We start from the raw sequence: 25,782 nt of genomic DNA on the forward strand, positions 1-25,782 counted from the left end.
GGACACCACATTATCTAAAGGACACTTCACACAAAGCGTTGTGGGTGTAGGCAACGAGCTATGACTATCACTATCCCAACGTTTAAGAAACAGTTAGACAGGTACATGAATTGGACAGGTTTGGAGGGATATGGGCCAAACGCGGGCAGGTGGGACTAGTGTAGCTGGAACATGTTGGGCCTGTTTCCATGTTGTATCACTCTATAACTCTATGACGATAAAAAGGAACTTACAAGAAAAAAAACACAAAATGCCGGAGTAACTCAGCGGGGTCAGGCAACATCTCGGGAGGACGTTGATAGGCAACATTTCGGGGTGAGACGCTTTTTCAGATACCAGAAATATATTTCTTTAAGTTTCGTTGATTGTTTGGTGAGAGGCAAACAGATTTCAGTTAGTAACACAGCTGGGGTTATTGCATTTGACTTGTATGTGGGACGGTAAGGCAGGGAGAAATCAGAACATGCAGGGTTCACAATCTTATAATTTGTGTAAGTCAGATGAGGACATGATCAAACTTGGCCGTGGTACTGCCCACGTTTTGCCAGTCAATGCTGTCCCTGCTCACAGATGAAGAATGGCCACATTGAATGACTGCCAATGCTCAAGAGACTACGTCCTTAGAAGGATAGGAGGAACATAGCAAAGAAAAATATTCCTATTTTTTGACCCAAGTTTAACATCAGTATATTATATTTCTTGGAATAGAAATGTGTTGACAAAATATTGTGCTTCGTGATTGCTTCACAGAAGCTTTGGCATTCTAGTATAATAACATTCCATTGTTTGCAGTGGATTGGAAAAAAATCCCTGGATATTTGAATTTTTTTCTAAAGCTGATATTTTTTGTTACCAGTGTTAGTTTCTATGAGTGAATAGCATTCTCATTACTGTGTCTGGGCCTTATGCATTAAATCCAATTTCTTTAGCATTAAATGCATTGTTAAGCCTGAGTTGTTTAGTTTGAAGAAGGGTCTCAACCCGAAACGTCACCCATTCCTTCTCTCCAGAGATGCTGCCTGGCTCGCTGAGTTACTCCAGCTTTTTGTGTCTATCTTCTGTATAGTTCAGTTCAGTTTAGTTTATTGTCACGTATACTGAGGTGCAGTGAAAAGCTTCTGTTGCGTGCTAACCTGCCAGCAGAAAGACAATACAAGATTACAATCGATCCATTTACAGTGTATAGATACATGATAAGGGAATAACGTTTAGTACTAGGTAAAGGCAGCAAAGTCCAATCAACGATAGTCCGAGGGTCATCAATGAGGTAGATAGTAGTTCAGCACTGCTCTCTGGTTGTGGTAGGATGATTCAGTTGCCTGATAACAGCTGGGAAGAAACTGTCCCGGAATCTTGTGCTGTGCGTTTTCGCACTTCTATACCTGTTGCCTGATGGGAGAGGGGAGAAGAGGGAGTGGCCAGGGTGCGGCTCATCCTTGATTATGCTGCTGGCCTTGCTGAGACAGTGCGAGGTATAAATGGAGTCGATAGAAAGGAGGTTGGGACGTGTCCACAATTTGCTGAAACTTCTTGCGGTCTTGGATGGAGCTGTTCCCAAACTAAGCTGTGATATGTCCTGATAAAATGCTTTCTATGGTGCATCTGTGGAAGTTGGTGGAGAGGACATGCCAAACTTCCTAAGCCTTCTCCGGAAGTAGAGGCGTTGCTGTGCTTTCTTGGTCGTTACTTCAATCTGGGTGGTCCAGGAGAAGTTGTTGGTGATATTCACCCTTAGGAATTTGAAGTTTTCACCCATCTCTACTTCGGCGCCGTCTATGCAAACTGGGGTACGTGTAACACTTCACTTCCTGAAGTCGATCACTGTCTCCTCCGTCTTGCTGACTTTGAGAGAAAGGTTGTTGTCTTGACACCAGGACATGAGGTTCTCAATTCCTGTACTCCGTCTCAACATTATTTAATATCCGGCCCATAATGCTGGTGTCATCTGCGAATTTGAATATTGAATTAGATTTGTACATGGCTGGCCAGTCGTGGGTGTACAAGGAGTAAAGACGGGGTTGAGAACGCATCCTTACGGAGCACCAGTGTTGAAGATTATCTCTTATCCAGGTGTTCTAGGGATGAGTGTAGGGCTAAGGCAATGGCATTGTCCGTGGACCTCTTGTAGCAGTAGGCGAACTGCAGTGGGTCAAGGCCGCTGGGTAGACGGGATTTAATGCGTTCCATAACTAGCCTCTCGAAACACTCTCACAATGGATGAGTGATTAGCGATGGATCATGATTAGTTTAGTTTAGAGTTACAGCGTGGAAACAGGCCCTTCGGCCCACTGAACCTGTGATCACCCATACACTAGTTTCATCCTACAGACTAGGGGCAATTATTTTGCATTAGCCAATTAACCTATAACCCGCACGTCTTTGGAATGTGGGGGGCAACCAGAAACCTAAGCGGTCACAGGGAAAACGTGCAAACTCAACATAGACAGCACCCAAGGTCAGGTTAAAACCAGGGTCTCTGGCGCTGGGAGGCAATGGCTTTAGCAGCTGCGCCACTGTGCCACCGGATTATGTTGGCCGCTTTTCCAAGGCAACGTGAGGACCAACAGTGGGATATGAATCACCTGAGGTGGCAAGGCAGTGCCTTTACCACCTCAGGCAGCTGAGGAAATTCAGTGTCTCTCTGAGGATCCTTCAATCATTCTACTCTGGTGCTGTAGAAAGCATCCTGTCTGGAAACATCTCGATCTGGTTTGGAAACAGCTCTGCCCAGGACAGGAAGGCTCTGCAGAGAGTAGTGCGTTCGGCCGAACGCACCATAGGAACTACACTCACCCCCTTGCAGGACCTGTACACCAGGAGATGCAGATCCAGAACCAGCAACATTATGGGGGACCCCTACCACCCCAGCAACGGACTGTTCCAGCTGCTACGGTCAGGCAAGCGCCTCCGCTGTCATGCTGCGAAAATAGAGAGGGTGAGACGGAGTTTCTTCCCACAGGCCGTCAGGACTGTAAACTCCTATCTCACCAGGGACTAATTTACTGTTGTGTCTTTTTATTAATGTAAATACTGGTTCTGTTCTGTCCTGTTGTTCTGTTGTTTTGCACAATCCCGCAGGCATTGTCACTTAAAAATTTCACTGTACATCTTGTATGTGTATGTGACAAATAAAGTTGACTTGACTTGACTTGACTTGACATGCAGCAGATGAGTTTAGACATTGCGGGCTGAAGGGCCTGCTCCTGTGCTGTACTGTACTATGCTCTATGTTCTTGGACCAAGACAGTTTTGTGCGCAATTTGTGCCAGATGCTAACATAGTCCGCTCTCCGTTACTCTTCGATAATCTTAACTTGAGGTGACTCGACGGAGATAAACTATACTGCACTGTGAAATTCCCAAACTGTGAGGCCAGGTAATTTGTTGGCATCACGCTTCAGCACATCGCAAGTCACAAGATTAGCACGTGAAACAGAGAGACAAAGAGCCAAAGGAACAGTAAAAAGAGTGAAAGGATTTCACTATGTTTGTATGGTTTGCATTTTACCACTGCGCTCCGTTCCATTCAAAAGTTCATGTAACTAAGAGTGCAGTGTCTATTGTTATATACTCCAGCATATCCCATTGAAATAACTAAGGACTCATCTTTAATGGTATATGCTTTTTTTTAAATTTTGTATAATTTATTTAATTACGATCACAATACAAAACAAAACTGTGGTGACACACCCACCACCAGAGTACAAAATCACCAAATTATCTACACACTACATTTTTAAACAACTATGATACAATCCTTACAAATGTACTAAATAACTCCTATACAACTATGTCCCTCTATAACACCACCCGGGCGCAGATGTAACCCCAGAAAAGGGGCAAGCATTTGGCTCGGGCGAAGCCCTCTTCCGCCTGGCACCGTGACTCGCGGATGACCAGCTTGGCCAGGCCAGGCCAGCTTCAATGGTATTGGCGTGAAGAACATCTTTTGGCTTCTTTGGTACCATTTGGAAAATATGAATAGTCATGGAATCGTGCAGCATGGAGACAAGCCCTAGGGCCCAGCTCCTCCATGCCAAACTAAGATGTCCCTTGGTTGTCACCTGAGTCAGGTTCACCTGAGATAAGAATGGAGTGAGAGGGCTTCTTCGTAACATATCCTAAGAACAGGTGACATGGTAGTGCAGCGGTAGAGTTGCGGGTTTGTAGGTTAATTGTACCTCTGTAAACTGTGCTGTATAGGGAGTGGATCAGAAAGTGGGATAGCATTGAACTAGTGTGAACGGGTGATCGATAGTCAGGGTGAACTCGATGTGTTTCTATGCTGTATCCCCAAGCAAACTAAATAGACTAATCAAAGACTTGTCCCACCCCAGTCATTCCTTTTTCTCCCTGCTCCTGGCCAACAGAAGTAACAGAAGCTTGAAAGCGTGCACCACCAGACTAAGGAACAGCTTCTTCCCCTCTGCTGTTAGGCTTATGAAGGTCCTTTCATAAGCTAGGGTACTGTCTGATACACCTCTACACCCTGCACTCCTTCTTTCCACCTGCTCTACCTATTGTATTTGAGTTTGGCTTGATTGTGTAGTATGATCTCAATTGATTGGATCGCATGCATAACAAAGCTTTTCAGTAAATGCAACAATAATAATAACTCTAAATCTAAACTAAGGTTGAAAACACCTCTTGAAAGAGAAAGTTTCTAGACGCTCATCTACTTCAAAGGCAGGGCAACATAAAGGGGAGGTCGTAAGAAATGTTGCCTCTATAGCAACACCACATGTGAATATTGTTTTGAGCTCTAATGTTGGTTAGAACACAGTACAGCATTAGAACAGGCAATTTGGCCCACAAAGTTTCTGCCGAACATATTAAATGCCATATTAAACTGATCTCATCAGCATGTACCTGATCCATATCACTCTATTCCTTGCACTTCCATGTGCTTATCTAAAAGCCACTTAAACACCACTATTATATCTGCTTCCACCACCACCCCATTCCAGACCTCCTGTGTATAAAACTTGCCTTGCTCATCTCCATTAAACTTTCCCCCTCTCACCTTATAGCCATGCTCTCTAGAGTTGGACATTTCCATCCCGGGACAAATGTTCTGACCATCTACCCTGTCTATAGAGACATAGAAACATAGAAAATAGGTGCAGGAGGAGGCCATTCGGCCCTTCGAGCCAGCACCGCCATTCACTGTGATCATGGCTGATCGTCCCCTATCAATAACCCGTGCCTCTTCTCTCCATACCCCTTGACTCCACTAGCCCCTAGAGCTCTATCTAACTCTATCTTAAATCCCTCCAGTGACTTGGCCTCCACTGCCCTCTGTGGCAGGGAATTCCATAAATTCACAACTCTCTGGGTGAAAAAGTTTTTTCTCACCTCAGTCTTAAATGACCTCCCCTTTACTATAAGACTGTGGCCCCTGGTTCTGGACTCGCCCAACATTGGGAACATTTTTCCTGCATCTATCTTGTCCAATCCTTTTATAATTTTATATTTCTATAAGATCCCCCTCATCCTTCTAAACTCCTTAACACCATAAACTATGCCTCGCATCATTTTATATCCTTCTATCAAGTTTTCCCTCAACCTCCGACATTCCAGAGACTGAGTTTTGCTGAGTTTGTATCTTTGAATTGTGCATGTGTAGGAAGGAACTGCAGATGCTGGTTTAAACTGAAGATAGATACAAAAAGCTGGAGTAACTCAGCAGGTCAGGCAGCATCTCTGGAGAAAACAAATAGGAAGAGGTATCGGGTCGAGACCTTTCTTCAGACTAAGAGTCAGGGGAAAGGGAAACTAGGGATATGGACGGTGATATAGAGAGATATAGAACAAATGAATGAAAGATATGCAACGTGTAAGATAAGTAACGATGATGAAGGAAAGGCCTATTGTTAGCTGTGGGCTAAGTGAAAACGAGTTTCAGACAATGAGACTCAACAAGCTGACTTTGAAGCTGGTATGACTGGGTGGGGGATGGAATGAGAAGGGATGCAAGGGCGACTTGAAGTTAGAGAAATCAATATTCATACCATTGGGTTGTTCATTCTGGTTCTTTATTTGGGGAAACCAGAAAACAGGTAAGTGCTTGGAGCTCAGCAGGATGAGGGGTGACCTTATAGAGGTGTACAAAATCATGAGAGGATTAGATCGGGTAGATGCACAGAGTCTCTTGCCCAGAGCAGGGGAATCAAGAACCAGAGGACATAGGTTCAAGGTGAAGGGGAAAAGATTTAATAGGAATCTTAGGGGTAAAATTTTCACACAAAAGGTGGTGGGTGTATGGAACAAGCTGCCAGATGAGGTAGTTGAGGCTGGGACTATCCCAACGTTTAAGAAACAGTTAGACAGGTACATGGATAGGACAGGTTTGGAGGGATATGGACCAAGGGCAGACAGGTGGGACTAGTGTAGCTGGTGTGGGCGTTGGGCCGAAGGGCCTGTTTCCACACTGTATCACTCTATGACTCTATGACTATGTTCTATGAATTACTCAAATAACCTGTTGTGGGGCTCCATTCCCACAGGATCCATTTAGATGGAAGGTAATATTGAGTGTTACAGTTGAAACTGGTGTGTTAAAAACCTGAATTAATTGCTGCCCCTGAATTAAACATTTTCTGCTTAAGTGAGGCGCAGTGCAACTATGAATCTTTCGTGGGGTTTTACAACAGCTATCGGCTCATTTGACTTCGTCTTCAAGTCTGCGGCTAATACGAAACACATTTGGCTGGCAACAGCTGCTGGCAAATTCAGTGCTCCACGGGTTAATTAATCCCATCCTATTCCACATGCTTCCAGAGAGTAATTCCTGTCGTAAATCACGGTTTTGTCGTTTCAGGAATGATCCGGCGAAGGAGCGACATTTCACAGATACATCACACAGTGCGCTGGTGTGTCGGCAAGGCTGGCAGCGAGGGAGAAAGTCAGGAGCAGATATGGAATCGCAGGAGACATCGTGCACAAGAGATATTAACCCCAAAAGAATCGAAAACTGCCCGTTTAAGATAAAAGTCTCAGTAGCAGGGCCAGCAAATTTTTCTGGACATCATCTTTTCAGCACTTTCTTTACTTTAGTTTAGGTGACACAACGCAGAAACAGGCCCTTCGGCCCATCGACCCGGCGCCAGTCAGCGATCCCCGCACATTAACACCATCCTGCACACACTAGGGACAATTTACATTTATATCAAGCCAATTAACCTGCAAACCTGTACGCACGTCTTTGGAGTGTTGGAGGAAACCGAGGATCTCGGAGAAAACCCATGCAGATCATGGGGAGAAGGCACAAACTCCGTACAGACAGCACCCGTAGTCAGGATTGAACCCGGGTCTCCGGCTAAGGCAGCAACTGTGCCACCGTGCCGGCCCTTGTGTTCGAGGCTGAAATCTGTTTGCTTCATCCTTTGCTCTTCGAGCACCAGTCACAGGATAAAGAGATTACGTAGATAACTTGCTTTTTTTTTTTAAAGGAGAATTAAAAGTGGACTCCGAGTGATGTAGCCATAAATACTTATTGTCCCGATGGGTACAATGTAATGCATTGTGTAATGTCGGCTGTAACAGGGATTTATAAAGCTGTAGAGGAGGATTGTAACAAGCATCTGTGTCTCGGGATTAATTGCATGTTTCTGATACTGTAAATCCGAAAAAACTGCTGGAAAATGGGTCCGTTAAATTTGCCCAGTGAAGCTACTGCCAATGGCAGTGCCAGACAGTATCAAATGCCAATGCTTTTGGGTGGAAGCTGGTTAAATTAATGGGTGACCCCCACATGTGATCTTCTGTGTATTATTCATCATGAGCCCTGGACGGATTTCCTGTTGGTAGTTAATTGCCGCAGGGCCTCCTTCTGTCTCCGTAGAAAGTGGTCAGACAATCAGGAAGCATACCGTTGTTATGTGCACTTTATGATCTCTGTAATCACGCTGCCCTCTATTAATGCGGGGCCATATTAATCACTAGTATTCATGTACAAATGTTTATAAAGTTATATGAGACTTTGGATGTCACCTCGATCTCAGTTATTGGTTTGGCGAAGGAGACTGGAGATAAATAAGAATAGGTGTTGAATTATTATTATTATCTAGTGAGGCTATATGGGTGGAGCTGAGGAACAAGAAAGGGATGATCACCTTTTTGGGGGTGTACTACAGACCCCCGAATAGTCAACGAGAATTAGAAGAACAAATGTGCTGGGAGATTGCAGACAGCTGCAGGTCAAATAAGGTTGTTATAGTAGAGGGATTTTAACTTTCCCAATATAGACAGGGAAAATCATAGCGCGAAGGGTTTAGATCTGGTGCAATGCCTCAAAAGTGTTCAGGAGAGTTTTCTTAAGCAGTATGTGAAGCCCCCCCCCCCATGCATGAGAGGGCAACGCTGGGTCTAGTATTGGGAAATTGGGAAGGGCAAGTTAATGAAGTGTTTGTGGAGGAGCCTTTTGGGACCAGTGAGCACAGTTCAATTTGGTTTAAGATAGTTATGGATAGGGATGGAGAGGGTCCACGTGTTAAAATGCTCAACTGGTGTAAGGCCAACTTTAAGGGTATGAGAGAAGGTCTCACTCAAGGTTATTAGGAGGGAAAGGAACATCGACCAAGTGGGATGTTTTTCAAAGTGTACTGAACAAAGCGCAGGATGTGTACGTCCCCGTTAGAGTGAAGGGCAAAGCAGGCAAACGTAAGGAAGCTTGGCTGATGAGGGAAATTGAGACGTTAGTTAAAAACAAGAAGGATGCATGGGACAGGTATAGACAGCTGGGATCAAGTGCATCCCTAGAGGAGTTTCTGGAACTAAGGAGTAAACTGAAAAAGGAGACCAGAGGGGCAAAAAGGGGCCAGGAGATAGCTCTGGTGGGTAGCATTAAGGACAATCCAAAAATATTTTATCAATACATAAGGGGGGAAAGGGTAACTAGAGAGAGAGTGGGACCTCTCAGGAAACAAAGCAGTCACCTCTCTGTGGAGCCACAGGAGATGGGCAAGGTCCTAAATGAGTATTTCTCCTCTGTATTTACCGAGGAGAAAGTCAGTAGGATGGAGGAAATTGGAGCAGTCGCTGGAAGTGTCATGAAAGCAGCCAGGGTTACTGTCGAAGAAGTACTGAAGGCGCTGTCGTGTTTGAAGGTAGACAAATCTCCAGTGGAACATAATATTCTAAATGTGGTCTCATGCGGTCTTCTGGGGTCTCATAGAGAGGAAACTGCGGGAGCCCTGGTTGAAATTTACGAGTCATCTTTAAATACAGGAGAGGTGCCGGAAGACTGGAGGGTGGCAAATGTTGTGATTCTTTTCAAGAAGGGCTGCAGGGAAAAGCTGGGAACTAGAGGTCGGTAGAGGTTAACATCTGTAGTTGGTAAGTTATTGGAGATTATTGTGAGGGATAGGATATACAAGCATTTGGATGGGCAAGGGTTGATTAGGGATAGTCAGCATGGTTTTGTTCGTGGGAGGTCGTGTCTCACAAATCTGATTGATTTTTTTGAAGACGTGACCAAAAAGGTCGATGAGGGCAGAGCTGTAGATGTTGTGTACATGGACTTCAGTACGGCGTTCGACAAGGTGCCGCATGGTAGGCTGCTCTGGAAGGTTAGATCGCATGGGATCCAAGGAGAGATAGCTGAATGGATAACAAATTGGCTCCATGGAAGGAAGCAGAGGGTAATGGTGGAAGTTGCTTCTCAGACTGGATGCCTGTGACTAGTGGTGTGCCTCAGGGTTCAGTGCTGGACCTGGTACTGTTTGTCATCTACATCAATGATTTGGATGAGAACATACAGGGCAATATTAACAAGTTTGCTGATGATACAAAAGTTAGTGGTTTTGCAGATAGTGAAGATGGTTGTGAAAGATTGCAGCTGGATCTGGATCGATTGGGCAGGTGGGCGGAGGAATGATTGATGCAATTGAATACAAAGAAGTGTGAGGTGTTGCATTTTGGGACGTCGAACAAGGGCAGGACCTACACAGTAAATGGTAGGCCTCTGGGTAGTGTTGTAGAGCAGAGGGAACTAAGAGTACAGGTGCATGGTTCCTTAAAGGTCGAGTCACAGGTAGATAAGGTGGTCAAAAGGCTTTTGGCATTTTGGCCTTCATCGGTCAGAGTATTGAGTATAGAAGTTGGGAGGTCATGTTACAATTGTATAAGACCACATGAGACCACATTTAGAACATTATGTTCAGTTCTGGGCACCATGTTATAGGAAAGATATTGTCACGCTTGAAAGATTTACCAGGACTAGCTGGTGTGAGCTATAAGGAGAGGTTGCGTAGGCTGGGTCCCTATTCCATGGAGCGCAGGAGGATGAGGGGAGTTCTTAGAGAGGTATAGAAAATCATGAGAGGAATAGATTGGGTAGATGCACAGAGTAAGGGAATTGAGGACCAGAGGACATAGGTTCAAGGTGAAGGGGAAAAGATTTAATAGGAATCCGAGGGGTAACATTTTCACACAGAGGATGGTGGGTGTATGGAACAAGTTACCAGAGGAGGTAGTTGAGTCTGGGACTATCCCATCGTTTAAGAAACAGTTAGACAGGTACATGGTTAGGACGGGTTTGGTGGGATATGGACCAAGCGCAGGCAAGTGAGTCTAGTGTAGCTAGGACATTGTTGGCCAGTGTGGACGAGTTGGGCCGAAGGTCCTGTTTACACACTGTATCACTCTATAACTATGACTCCACGACTCTATATGGGAATATTTGCCTCTCTCTTGCCCTCCCACACAATCTACCATCTCCTTCGTCCCTCTGTTCATCCTATTCTCCATGTCTCCAGTTTATTTTGGTGATATACCGAGCCAATACAGAATGGGCAGTCTTCAGCATAGGCCTTACCTTTATACTCCTAAGTCCAATCTTCAACATGTTCCATGACCACCATGATAGAACATAAAACATAGAACGGTACAGCACAGGAACAGGCCCTTTGGCCCGCATATCTGTGCCGAGCATGATGCCAAGACTCTTATCTTCCTGCACATAATCTTTAGGAGTATAAAGGTAAGGCCTATGCTGAAGGCTGCCATTGTGTATTAGGGCGGGGGAAGTCAGGGGGATGGAGAAACCCAACTGGGGATGGGGTCTGATCCAGGCTGTGCAGAGGACAAGTGGGCAGGAAGGGGGTGGGGAATGTACCATAGAGGGAGAATGGGGGCTCAGAGGGGAGTGGGGTGCATAATCCATATCCTTCTATTTCTTGCATATCCATCTGCTTATCCCAAAAGGGCATGTCCCACCAGCATGCGACTGCATGCGGCGAGCGTGACCAAACGTGGTGGCTTGAGGCGTACGGCCTCGCGGGGCCGGTCCCACTTCCAACCGCGGAGCCGTCTGGAGCTGGTCCCAACATTATACTCACCAAACAGCTGGGCAGGAGGCGGGCCGACTGAATTTGGACGTCGCACGGCGTCGGGCGGTTATGTCATCACGCAACGGCACGCCGGGCGGTGACATCATCGCGCAACGCCACACGCTAGGCGTATGCTGTCAAGACGCTGCGTACGGCGTCCAGACGCAGCGTAGGCATCGAGACGCTGCGTACGCCCTTCGAGGCGGCTGCGTACGGCCTTAATGCGGCTGCGGGCCGACAGGCCGTTGCCGCGCGGAATATTTGAACACTGTCAGTTTTTCGGAGCCCCGCGCGATGTCCTGACCAGCCCCGCACAACTCCATACGGCTCCGGCGATCGAAGTGGGATCGGCCCCGCGAGGCCGTACGGCTCAAGCGACCACGTTAGGTCGCGCTCGCCGCATGCAGTCGCATGCTGGTGGGACAGGCCCTTAAGTCTCCTAAATGCCACTGATGTTTTTCTCTCCACTGCCAGCCTTTGCAGCGCGTTCCATGTACTCACCACCCTCTGTGTAAAAAAACTTGCCCCGCACATCTCCTTTAAACTTTACCCATCTCATCTTAAAGCTATTGCCTCTAGTATTTAATATCTCTGCCCTGGAGTGTAGGTTCTGACTGTCTACCCTATCTATGCCTCTCATAAATTTATATTCTTCTATCGTATCTCCCCTCAACCTGCAAACATTCCAAGCCTGTCCAACCGCTCCATGTAGCTAACACCCCCTAATTCAGGCTCATTCGGGCAAACCTCTTCTGCACCCATTTCAAAGCCACCACATCCTTCCTTTATTGGGGCCGACCTCCTAAACTGCACAAAATACTGCAAGCCTGGCCTAACCAACGTTCCATAAAGCTGCATCGTTGACTTTCTGACTCTTATACTCAATACCCTGACCTATGAAGGCAAGCAGACCATATGCCTTCTTTACCACAGTACCTACCTGTGTCACCACTTTCAGTGAGTTATGGACGTGGACTCCAAGATCCCTCTGTATGGTGATGGTGCAAAGGGACATGCCATTAATTGTATATTTTACCCTTACATTCAACCCCCAAAAGTGCTTGACTGAACACCCTTCTGCCAATTCTGCCCCTTGTTCTGAAGCTGACCTATATCCTGCTGTCTACTTTGACATCCTTCCTTTGACCACAGCGATCTTGGTGCCATCTTCAAACTTACTGCGCAGCCCATCTACGTTTGCATCTCAGTTGTTTACATGTGTGGTGAACAACAGAGGTCCCAGCACCGTTTCCCTTCTGGAACTCCACTGTTCACTGACCTCCAGCAACCGGCGAGAGAGACGAGGGACGTCAGAGAGTGAGGAGAGCCATCAAAGAGCGTGCAGGGTCATCGGAGAACCAGGAGGGTCATCGGAGAATGAGGAGAGCTGTCGGCAACGAGAAGGACCTTCGGAGAGCGAGGAAGACTGTTGGAGAGCGAGGAGGGCCATTGGAGAGTTACCCAGCAAGATGGGGGGGGGGGGGGGATTGGACGGCAAGAACAAAGGGGAGACCCGGCGGGGGGTGTGTGGGGCTGCTGCCACATGCAGGCAATAGATAGGAATGTTTGGTGAATTTATGTAACCTGGTCGGTGCCAAAACATGGCGACACTCGTGTATGCCTGGGTGAGGTCCGCTGCATGATTTTACCAGGATGTATGCAAAATAAAGTATTTCACTGCACCTAGGGACACGTGACAATAAAGTATAATTGAAAGATAGAATATTCTCCTTCCACCACAATCCTCTGTCTTCTATCAGTAAGACAGCTCTAAATCCATATGACCAAGTCACTATTAATCTCATGCATCTTAATGAGTAAAATCGAGGTAAACAACATCCGCCGCACTACCCTCATCGAGCACCTTCGTCACCTCCTCAAAAAACACCACAAGACATGACCTGCTACTTACAAAGCCATGGTGGCTGTCCCTAAATAACTCATTCTTTTCCAAATGGGAGTAAACCCTATCCAGAAGAATCCTCTCCAATAGCTTCCCCACCACTGACATGAAGTTGGCTGCCCTATAATTCCCTGGATTCTCCCTGCTTCCCTTCTTAAATAAAAGAACAACGTTAGCTACTCACCAGTCCTCTGGACCCTCGCCTGTGATTAGAGAAGATGCAAAGATCTTTGTTAAGGCTCCTGCATTTCCCTCTCTGGCCTCCCTCAATATCCTGGGATAAATCCCATCAGATTCTGGGGATTTAAACACTTCCATGCTCATCAAGTGCCCAACAGTTTTTCCTTCTTAATCTCAAGCTGCCTTTGAATATTCTCCGCACTGACCTTAGTGTCATCCATGTAACAGGTTTTCATTCCTTGGTGAAAACAGATGCTAAGTATTCATTTAGTGCCTTGCCTACATCCCCAGACTGTGAACGCTGGTCACCGCAGGAGGTCGTTTGTATTATTGATTAAAATGTTAATATTTTAATTTGATAACTTTCTTTGTAAAATGCCAATGTAGGCATTCGCTGATTGTGTTACTACTTTGTATTTTTGTTTGTTCTGAATAAAATCATTTTGTATGGAAAAAAAAAAAAATGTTAACTTCCTGACTTCTGCCTAATAAAGTTGTGATTTGCCTTAATCCAGTTTAGTACATTCCCGTAAGGTCCAGCCTTGTCCCTTTTCAAAACAATTTTTAAACTTATGGATAGGTGTGGGAAGGAACTGCAAATGCTGGTTTATACTGAAGATAGACACAGAATTCTGGGGTAACTCAACGGGTCTGGCAGCATCGCTAGAGAGAAGGAATTGGTGACATTTTGAGTCAGAATCATTCTTCAGACACCAGAAGTTCATAAAACATAAGGAGTTGTGATCACTATCTGCAAAATGCTCTACCACGGAAACACTGGTCACCTGGACAAGCTAATTTCTGCTGGTTTAGACCAAAGATAGATACAAAATGCTGGAGTAACTCAGCGGGACAGGCAGCAGTTTTGGGTCGAGACCCTTCCTCAGACTGGTTGGGGATAACGGAAACGAGAGATATAGACAGTGACATGGAGAGATAAAGGACAACGAATGAAAGATATGCAAAAAAGTAATGATATTCAAGGATGGTAAAAGACCTCATTCATTGTTTTTTATCTCTCCACATCAACGTCTATATCTCTCGTTTCCCTTATCCCTAACCAGTCTGAGGAAGGATCTGAACCCGAAATATCAACCAGCCTCAGTATGTTCCTTTGTCGGGTTTGACTATCCACATACTGTTTCAAGAATTCCTCTTGGATGTGCCTCACTAATTCTGCAAGTCCCAGTCAATATTAGAGAAGTTCAAGTCATCCACAGTTGCTTTGACTTCTTTTGGTAACTTTCTATGTATCTCCTGCTTGCTTTTGGGGAGGGGAGGAGCGGTAGTATAATCCCATTAAAGTGCTTCTTATTTCTAAGCTCTACCCATATCACCTCAGCAGACAAACCCTCCAGTATATCCTCTCTGACTGTTGCTATGTTAAATTCAATCTATATTCCTTTAGCTACATTCCCAGTTGATCTAGACCCTACTGTAACCTTAGAAAATCTTCTTCACTGTCCACTACACCACCAATTTGGGTATCATCTGCAAACTTAGTAGTTATACAACCTACATTTTATTTTAAACAATTAATATAAATGTAAACGAAGAACGTGGATGGACCTATCAATCCTCTTGGTCGTCTCCTCAAAAAACTCAAATCAAATTTGTGACACATGTTCTCCAATGAACAAAGCTATGCTGACCATCCCTAATCAGTCCTTCCCTTCCCAGATGCAAGTAAATCCTGTTCCTCAGAATCCTTCCCAGCAACTTTGTCACCACTGATGGCCTGTAGTTCCTTGGCTTGTCCTTGCAGCCCTTCTTAAACTGAAGCAGTGACACTAGCAATTCTGCAGACTTCCTGTACTTCACCAGTGAATAACAAGGATACAAAACTCTCTAACAGGGGTCCAACAATCTCCTCCTTTACCTTGCACAATGTCCTACGATACACCTGGTCAAGCTGGAGGTGATTCACCACATGCATGTACTTCAAAACCATTCTGTAGTATTGTCAAGGATTCAGGATATCACTATTTTCTTTCCAGAACTAATTGGTTTCCGTGTTCTTCATTGCAGTAAAATATAAACGAGAAGTCATAGAGTCATAGAGTGATATAGTGTGGAAACAAGCCCTTCGGCCCAACTTGCCCATACTGGCCAACATGTCCCAGCTACACTAATCCCACCTTGGTCCATATCCCTCCAACCCTTCCCTATCCATGTACCTGTCGTACAGTTTCTTAAACGTTAGGAATGTCCCAGTCAAAACGACCTCATCTGGCAGTTTGTTTCATACACCAACCACTCTTTGTGTGAAAAAGTTATCCCTCAGATTCCTATTAAATCTTTGCCCCTTCAACTTGAACCTATGTCTTCTTGTCCTCGATTCCCCTATTCTGGGCAATGGACTCTGTGCATCTGCCCGATCTATTAATCTCATGATTTTATGGGTCCCTTTCAGAATGGCAGGCAGTGACTAGTGGGGTACCGCAAGGCTCGGTGCTGGGACCGCAGCTATTTACAATATACATCAATGATTTAGATGAAGTGATTCAAAGTAACATTAGCAAATTTGCAGATGACACAAAGCTGGGTGGCAGTGTGAACTGTGAGGAGGATGCTATGAGAATGCAGGATGATTTGGACAGGTTGGGTGAGTGGGCAGATGTATGGCAGCTGCAGTTTAATGTGGATAAATGTGATGTTATCCACTTTGGTAGCAAAAGCAGGAAGGCAGATTATTATCTAAATGGTGTCAAGTTGGGAAAAGGGGAAGTACAACAGGATTTGGGGGTCCTTGTTCGTCATCAATTAAAGTAAGCATGCAGGTACAGCACGCAGTGAAGAAAGCTAATGGCATTTTGGATTTTATAACAAGTTGTAGTAGTACAGGGCCACAGTGAGACCACACCTGGAGTATTGTGTGCAGTTTTGGTCCCCTAATTTGAGGAAGGACATTCTTGCTATTGAAGGAGTGCAGCATTGGTTCATGAGGTTAATTCGGGGGATTGCGGGACTGTCATATGTCATAGATTGGAGCGGCTGTGTTTGAATACTCTGGAATTTAGAAGGAAGAGAGGGGTATTATTGTAACATATAAGATTATTAAGGGTTTGGACACGCTAGAGGAAGGAAACATGTTCCCGATGTTGGGGGCGTCCAGAGTCAGGGGCCACAGTTTAAGAATAAGGGGTAAGCCATTTAGAAAGGAGATGAGGAAACACTTTTTCACACAGAGAGTTGTGAGTCTGTGGAATTCTCTGCCTCAGAAGGCAGTGGAGGCCGGTTCTCTGTATACTTTCAAGAGAGAGCTAGCTAGGGCTCTTAAAGAGGAAAGGGGTACTGATTGTGGATGATCAGCCATGATCACATTGAATGGCGGTGCTGGCTCGAAGGGCCGAATGGCCTACCTCTGCACCTATTGCCTATTGTCTATAATACACCTCTATAAGATCACCCCTCACCCTCCTGCGCTCCAAGGAATAGAGACCCAGCCTACTCAACCTCTCCCTATAGCTCACAACCTCTAGTCCTGGCAACATCCTCGTAAATCTTCTCTCAACGTTTTCAAGCTTGACAATATCTTTCCTATAACATGGTGCCCAGAACTGAACACAATATTCTAAATGCGGTCTCACCAACGTCTTATACAACTGCAACATGATTCCCAACTTCTAAACTCAATACTCTGACTGATGAAGGCCAAAGTGCCAAAAGCCTTTTTGACCACCTTATCTACCTGCGACTAGACCTTCAAGGACCCATGCACCTGTACTCCTAGATCCCTCTGCTCTACAACACTCCCCGCAGGCCTATCACTTACTGTGTAGGTCCTGCCCTTGTTTGACATCCCAAAATGCAACACCTCACACTTCTCTGTATTAAATTCCATCAACCATTCCTCAGCCCACCTGGCCAATCGATCAAGATCCTGCTGCAATCTTTCACAACCATCTTCACTATCTACAAAACCACCCACTTTTGTATCATCAGCAAACGTGCTAATCTTGCCCTGTATGTTCTCATCCAAATCATTGATGTAGATGACAAGCAGTAATGGGCCCAGCACCGAACCCTGAGGCACACCACTGGTCACAGGCCTCTAGTCCGAGAAGCAACCTTCCACCATCACCCTCTGCTGCCTTCCATAAAGCCAAGTATTAATTTAAGATAGACACAAAATGTTGGAGTAACTTAACTTGGCGGGACAGGCAGCATCTCTGGAGAGAAGGAATGGGTGACATTTCAGGACGAGACCCTTCTTCTGACTGAGACTCATTTAAGACGTCACCTCTCATTGTTTTTTGTTTTTTTGGGGTTTTTTGAGAAACAGCGTGGAAACAGCTCCTTCCAAGTCCGCGCTGATCAACAATCATCCGCACACTAACTCTATCCTACATGCTAGGGACAATTTACAGAAGCCAATTAACCTACAAACCCGCATGAGTTTGGTATCTCAGAGAAAACCAGAGCACCTGGAGAAAACCCACAATGTCACAGGGAGAACATACAAACTCCATACAGACAACACCCCTAGTCTGGATCGAACCCGCGTCTTTGGCACTGTGAGGCAGCAACTCTACCACTGCTCCACTGTGCTGCCCTCCTGTTCACACATGGACAAGTGTACAGAGTGTTTCTCCTTAGTTTTTGCTCCTAATATACCATTAGAATCTTTTAGGATCCTTCTAATCTTCTCTGCCAGGGATATCCAAGATCCCCTTTTCATCCTTACAATTTCCTCATTCTGCTTATTAAATGTACTCCTTCAATCCTTATACTCCTGAACAAATGTTCTTGATCCCATGCTCCTCTACCTGCCTTATGCCTCCTCCTTTTTTTTTCCTGAACAGAGCCCCAATGTCCCTCATCATCCAGGGTTCTCTATCCCTTCCAGCCTTGCCTTACCCTTCACTCTAACAGCAACTTGCTGCTCCTGAACTCTCCGGGTCTCAGTTATAATTGCCAGACATCCCTTTAGCTACAAATAACCTCTCCTTATCATTCACATGTTCCTAGTTAATGCAATGAAAATTAGCCTTGCCCCAATTTAGGATGCGAACTTGTGGATCAATTCCACGTTTTTTCCACAATCATCTTGAAACTAATGGAACCTTTGATTTCCAGTCAGCGACCTTTCCACCATTGCCTTGTTCTGAAAGTCGTCAAGCTACACATGTGGAAACAGTATCTTCATGTTCATAAATTCACACGTTCATAACTTATAGGAGCAGAATCAGGCCGTTCGGCCCATCGGGTCTACCCCATGGTGCAATCATGGCTGATCTATCCTTCCCTCTCAACCCCATTCTCCTGCCTTCTCCTCATAACCCCTGACACCCGTACATATCCGATTGTCCAAATGATATACTTTAATCATACATTTGCAAATATAAAATACAGCACAGACATAGGGCGGCACACTGGCGCAGCGGTAGAGTTTTTCGTGCCAGAAACCCGGGTTCAATCCTGACCACGGGTGCTGTCTGTACAGAGTTTGCACGTTCTCCCCGTGACCTGCGTGGATTTTCTCCGGGTGCTCCGGTTTGCTACTACATTCCAAAGACGTGCAGATTTGTAGGTTAATTGGCTTGAGTAAAATTGTAAATTGTCCTTAGTGTGTGTGTAGGATAGTGTTATTATGCAGGGTGATTGTTGGTCGGCACTTACTCAATGGGCCGAAGGACCTGGTTGCACGCAATATCTCTAAAACTAAAACTAAAATATCACTATTCGCAATTACAAGATACATTATTTATTTACTGACGAGATTTACATTACATCAGCGGAACACTTATGTTGTACATTCCATGAACAATGCTCAAAGAATTTATAAACTGGTTGCAGAGCATGCGTACAGTACGTAATCTCTACTTGTTTCCTCAAAGAGTCTTTGGAAGCTCGACCAAGCTTCAAAGTGTTCCCGGACCTTGGAGTGCATCAGTCTGCAACATTCAGCCATGGACAGCTCCTTGCATGGGAAAAGCAGCAAGTTTCAAACAAGCTAGAGGGTGTCTTTCACCCAGTTGATGATCTTCCAGCAACAGCTGATCCTTGCCTCAGTGTGTGTCCTTGGGAACAGACTGTAAAACACAGCGTTCATTGTTACACAGCTGTTCACGATGCACATTGACAAAGATGACAGCTTCCCTTCCCGGATCTTATTGGCAAATGCACGTCCCAGGAGGAGACGAATGCTGTTCTCATCCTCCGCACAGCCACGTCAGAAAACCTTGACTGTGCATAAAGCATTTGACAGGATGGACTCTTATCAATGTGTATCATGTTCTCGAGTCATAGAGTCTTACAGCATGGAAACAGACCCTTTGGCCCAGCTTGTCCACATCGGTCCCATCTTCATTAAGCCCCTTGTCCCACGATGCGAGTTCACCCAAGAGCTCTCCGGAGTTAAATAAAAAATCGGACTCGTGGTAAGTACGTAGCGGGTATGTAGGACCCCGTGGATGTCCCGTAGCGGCTCGTAATGCTAACGGCAGGTAATCGGGAAACCCGGTAACTCGTGAAGTTTTTTCAACACTTTCCAGAGTACCTGCCGTTAGTTACCGCGTTTCCCGAGTACCTGCCGTTCGCATTACGAGCCGCTACGGGACATCCGCGAGATCCTACGTACATTCTATGTACTTACCACGAGCTCGGATCGTGCAACAGGCCCTTTAGTCCCACCTGCCTGCATTTGGCCCATAACCTTCTAAACCTGTTCTATCCATGTGCCTGTCCAAATGTTTCTAAAATATTGCAAAGTACTCACCTCAACCACCTCCTCTGGCAGCTCATTCCATTCACCCACCACTCTTTGTGTGAAAACGTTACCTCTCAGGGTTCTTATTAATTGAAATTGAATTGTTGTAATTGAAAGCTCTGGAGATGAGGCATTCTGCCAGATACTCTTACAGACGGCTTTGGTGATCTTCGAGTCAGAGTCATGTAGCACAGAAATAGGCCCTTTGGCCCAATTTGTCCCTGACAACCAGTAAGTATATCTATGTCTGCATATCCATCTGTCCACATCCATCCATGCACATGTACAAATTAATTTAAAGTGTTGTTATTGCATCTGCCTTAACCACTTCCTCCGGCAGCTCGCTCCACATACATGTTGTTCTCTGTGTGAAGATGTTCCTATTTACTTGCTATTGAACCATTTTCTTCTCAGCTTAAACCTATGTCCTCTAGTTCTTGATTTTCATTTCACGGGGAAAAGACTATCTAATGTGCCTGTCCCACAGACGATTTTTCAGGCGACTGCCGGCGACTGTCAAAGTGGAACACACACACGCATACACACATCGCTTCCTTCACCAGCCCGTGATGCAGGCAGGCAGGGGACAGGGCAAGCGGGGGGAGCACTGTCTGAGTGAAATTCACGGTGCAAAGCCAGTGTGATACAGACACACACTGCGATGAACAGGGAGGTTGGTGCTGTAATTACGATGGTGAAAGCATCTGTAATCACGTGACTTCGATATTAAATGATGCAGGAGAAGTTATAATAGGGAATAAAGAAAAGACAGATTAATTGATTTTTTTTTGTGTTGCATCAATTCTTCACAGTGGAAGACACCAGCAACGTGCTTGAAATTCAAGAGAGTCAGGGGATGGAAGTTAGTGGAATGGCTATTACTAAGGAGAAGGTGCTTGGGAAGCTGGAAGGTCGGAAGGTGGATAAATCACCTGGGCCAGATGGACTCACCCCAGGGTTTTAAAAGAGGTGGCTTTAGAGATTGTGAAGCCATTAGCCGTGATATTTCAAGAATTACTAGAATCAGGAATGGTTCCAGACGATTAGAAAATTGCAAATATTACTCCGCTGTTCAAGAAGGGAGCGAAGCAGAAGAATGGAAACTATAGGCCAGTTAACCTGACTTCAGTGGTTGATAAGATGTTAAAGTCCATTATAAAAGGAGGAGATTTCTGAGTACTTAGAAGTTCATAATAAAATAGGCCGAAGCCAGCATGGTTTTGTGAAAGGGAGATCTTGCCTGACAAACCCGTTGGAATTATTTGAGGAAGTAAATAGCAGGATAGACACAAGAGAGGGGATGTGGTTTACCTGGGTTTTCAGAAGGCCTTTGATAAGGTGCCGCACGTGAAGCTGCTAAAGCAGATGAGAGCCCATGGTGTCAAAGGGCAGATACTAGCATGGATAGCATACCTGAGAGAGCAGTGTTGCGGGGTATGGAAGAGACCCTGGTGCGAGCCTCATCTATGGTCGGGGAGGGGAACCCCTGAAGAATGAGGACATTTCAGATGCCCTGGTGTGGAACGCCTCATCCTTGGAGCAGATGCGGCGTAGACGGAGGAATTAGGAGTAGGGGATGGAGTCCTTACAGGAAGCAAGTGTAGTCCAGATAGCCATGGGAGTCAGTAGGTTTATAGTGGATGTCGGTCAGAAGTCTATCACCTGCGATGGAGGTAGTGAGGTCAAGGAATGGTAGGGAAGTGTCGGAAATGGTCCAGGTGTATTTGAGTGCCGGATGGAAGTTAGTGGTGAAGTGGATGAAGTCAGTCAGTTGTGTGTGGGTGCAGGAGGTGGCACCAAAGCAGTCCTCAATGTAGCGAGAGAGCAGTGTTGCGGGGTATGGATAGCAGGTTGGCTGGATGGCAGAAGGCAAAGAGTGGCAATAAAGGCGGCTTTTTCTGGTTGGCTGCCAGTGAATAGTGGAGTTCTGCAGGGATCGGTGCTGGGGCCGCTATTCTTCTCGTTGTATATTAATGATTTGGATGAGGGGATTGAAGGTTTTGTGGCCAAGTTTGCAGATGATGCGAAGATAGGTGGAGGAGCAGGTAGTGTAGAGAAAGCATGGACTCTGCAGAAGGAATTGGACAGGTTGTGAGAGTGGGCAAAGAAGTGTCAGATGGAACACATGATATCATTAAAGTGTGGAGTCATGCATTTTTGGTCAGGAATAAAGGTGTAGACTATTTTCTAAATGGGGAGAGAATCCAGAAATCATAGGTGCAAAGGGACCTGGGAGTGCTGGTGCAGGATTCCCAAAAAGTTAATCTGCAAGTCGAATGAGTAGTAAGGAAGGCAAATGCAATGCTAGCATTTATTTTGAGAAGGCTAGAATATTTTTTTAAATAGCTATGTAATGCTGAGGTTTATAAAGCACTGGCCAAACTGCACTTGGAATATTGTGAGCTGGTTTTGGACCACTTATCTGAGGAAGGATGTGCTGGCTCTGGAGAGGGTCCAGAGGAGGTTTATGAGAATGATCCCAGGAATGATTGGGTTAACATATACGATGAGCGTCTGACGGCACTGGGCCTGTACTCGCTGGAGTTTAGAAGGATGAGGGGGAAGCTCATTGAAACTTACTGAATAGTGAAAGGGGCCTGGTTAGAGTGGATGTGGAGAGAATGTTTCCACTAGTGGGAGAGTCTAGGACCAAAGGCAATAGCCTCAGAATAAAAGGATGTACCTTTTGAATGGAGATAAGAAGAATGAATGAATGAATGAATGAATGAATGAATGAATAAGTTTATTGGCCAAGTATTCACATACAAGGAATTTGCCTTGGTGCTCCGCCCGCAAGTGACAACATGACAAACAGTGACAGTTAGGAATGACACATAAAACATTAAACATAATAATAAAACATTATTGATTAAACGTGTGAATTAAATAAAATACCAGAGCAAAAGGATGCTACAGATTTTTGATTATTTAGTAAAACTGGTGGAAAAAAGCTGTTTTTATGTCTGGCTGTGGCAGCTTTGACAGTCCGGAGTCACCTTCCACAGGGAAGTGATTCAAAGAGTTTGTGGCCAGGGTGAGAGGGGTCAGAGATGATCGTACCCGCTCGCTTCCTGGCCCTTGCAGTGTACAGTTCGTCAATGGAGGGAAGGTTGCAGCCAATAACCTTCTCTGCTGATCGGACGATTCGCTGCAGCCTCCGGGTGTCGTGCTTGGTGGCTGAGCCAAACCAGACCATGATGGAGAAGGTGAGGACAGACTCTACGATGGCCGTGTAGAATTGGACCATCATTGCCTGTGGCAGATTGTGTTTCCTCAGCTGCCGCAGGAAGTACATCCTCTGTTGTGCCTTTTTGACTGTGGAGTCAATAGTAGGCCCCCATTTAAGGCCCGCCAAGAATGAAGTTCTTTCATCAGAGGGTGGTGAATGGGGAATTCATTGCTATTGAAGGTTGTGGAATCCATCAACGGATATTTTTAAGGCTCAGATTCTTGATTAATACGGGTGTCAGGGATCATGGGGAGATGGCAGGTCAATGGGATTGAGAGGGAAAGATAGATCAGCAGTGATTGAATGGCAGAGTCGACTTCATGGGCTGAATGGCCTAATTCAGCTCCTGTAGCTTATGAACATGAACTAATCAGGTCTCTGGTGCTGTAAGGCAGCAACTCTTATCCCTGCACCCCTTATCATTACCTAAAATCCGGGTTTTCTGAAGAAAGGTCTCAACTTGAAAAGTCACCTATCAATGTTCTCCAGAGATGCTGCCTACTCCAGCACTTTGTGTCCAATCGGCACCTAAATGTTGTTGCCCATTTTATGGACTGCACCATGTGACTGACCACTGTCAGGACTCCAATGCAGAACACAGAGAGTCCTTGAGGCAGCCCGCGAAGGTCCCTTGAATAAATTGGTCTGAGCACCATGTGTCCCATGTGTATCTATCAGGACAGTCTGCGAAGGACTTTGTTGCAGTTTACGACCTCAGCAAGCACCCATGTTTCACAATTGTCACGTTACTCTCTCAGGGAACCGACTGTGCAGAGTCAGCGCTTCTTGTGCTTCCTGCAGTGCTGAAAGTGCAGACCATATTGTGCTTGGGAACTTCCTGGGATTGTGATAAAAAAAATATATAAATCATGCAAACCTTGCCGTTTGCTGCTAACAAGGAGAATGGACCACCTTTTAAAAAGCAAGCAACGAGCGGCCTCAGCAGCTCACCCAAATTAACGCACAGGAACGAAGAGGATTGCAAAAACCGGTGAACGCTGCCCAGTCCACCACGGCTACTGACCTCCCCACCATCGAAGGGACCAACAAGAGTCACTGCCACAAAAAAGGCAGTCAGCATCATCAGACCCACACCACCCTGGCCACACACTCATTTCACATCTGCCATTGGGAAGAAAATATAGGAGCCTGAAAACTGCAAAGTCCAGGTTCAGGGGCAGCTTCTTCCCTACAACCATCAGGCTATTAATCTGCAACCTTCAAATATGCTACAAACTATATAGACTTGGGGGCATTGTGCTTGATTTTGCACTATTATTGTTTATTTGTATTTGATGCTAGGTAGGTAGTGAGACAGACAGACGGACAGGCAGAGACAGATAGATAGATAGATAGATAGGTAGATAGATAGATAGATAGATAGATAGACAGACAGACAGGCAGAGCTAGATAGATAGATAGATAGGTAGATAGATAGATAGATAGATAGACAGACAGACAGACAGACAGACAGACAGACAGACAGACAGACAGACAGACAGACAGACAGACAGACAGACAGACAGACAGACAAACAGATTGGGAAAGCCAGGCAGGCAGACAGACAGACAATAGACAATAGGTGCAGGAGCAGGCCACTTGGCCCTTCGAGCCAGCACCGCCATTCAATGTGATCATGGCTGATCATCCCCAATCAGTACCCCGTTCCTGCCTTCTCCCCATATCCCCTGACTCCGCTATTTTTAAGAGCCCTATCTAGCTCTCTATTGAAAGCATCCAGAGAACCTGCCTCCACTGCCCTCTGAGGCAGAGAATTCCACAGACTCACCACTCTCTGTGAGAAAAAGTGTTTCCTCGTCTCCGTTCTAAATAGCTTACTCCATGTTGTTAAACTGTGGCCCCTGGTTCTGGACTCCCCCAACATCGGGAACATGTTTCCTGCCTCTAGCGTGTCCAAACCCTTAACAATCTTATATGTTTCAATGAGATGAAACATTGCACTCCCTCAATAGCAAGAATGTCCTTCCTCAAATTAGGAATCGGACAGAATTTCCTCAAATTAGGAATCAGACAGACAGACAGACAGACAGACAGACAGACAGACAGACAGACAGACAGACAGACGGACAGACAGACAGACAGACAGACAGACAGACAGACAGACAGACAGACAGACAGACAGACAGACAGACAGACAGACAGACAGACATTCAGACGGACTGACAGACAGACAGACAGACAGACAGACATTCGGACAGACAGACAGACAGACAGACAGACAGACAGACAGACAGACAGACAGACAGACAGACAGACAGACAGACTGAACCTTTTGTGTTGTTTATTATGGGTTTTACAATGTACTATGTTTGGATATCTGTGCTGCTGCAAGTAAGAATTTCATTGTTCTGTTTCCATTTATATGACAATACAACGCTCATGACTCTTGCCGTGATTTCAAGCCAGTC

The 25,782-nt window shown here is 45.6% G+C and overlaps 1 protein-coding gene across 1 annotated transcript in view; it reads left to right on the top strand.

The window, feature by feature from the left end:
* The window catches only part of atoh8 (atonal bHLH transcription factor 8), a 39,554-nt gene extending 31,571 nt beyond the window's left edge, over window positions 1–7,983 (top strand). The window contains exon 3 of the mRNA XM_033034843.1: window positions 6,820–7,983. Coding sequence (XP_032890734.1) covers window positions 6,820–6,825 — 6 coding nt within the window. The 3' untranslated portion in view covers window positions 6,826–7,983. The remainder of the gene's footprint in view (window positions 1–6,819) is intronic.
* The last annotated feature ends 17,799 nt before the right edge of the window (window positions 7,984–25,782 follow it).

The sequence above is a fragment of the Amblyraja radiata genome, chromosome 1, assembly GCF_010909765.2.
Source record: "Amblyraja radiata isolate CabotCenter1 chromosome 1, sAmbRad1.1.pri, whole genome shotgun sequence".
Classification (NCBI taxonomy): Eukaryota; Metazoa; Chordata; class Chondrichthyes; order Rajiformes; family Rajidae; genus Amblyraja; species Amblyraja radiata.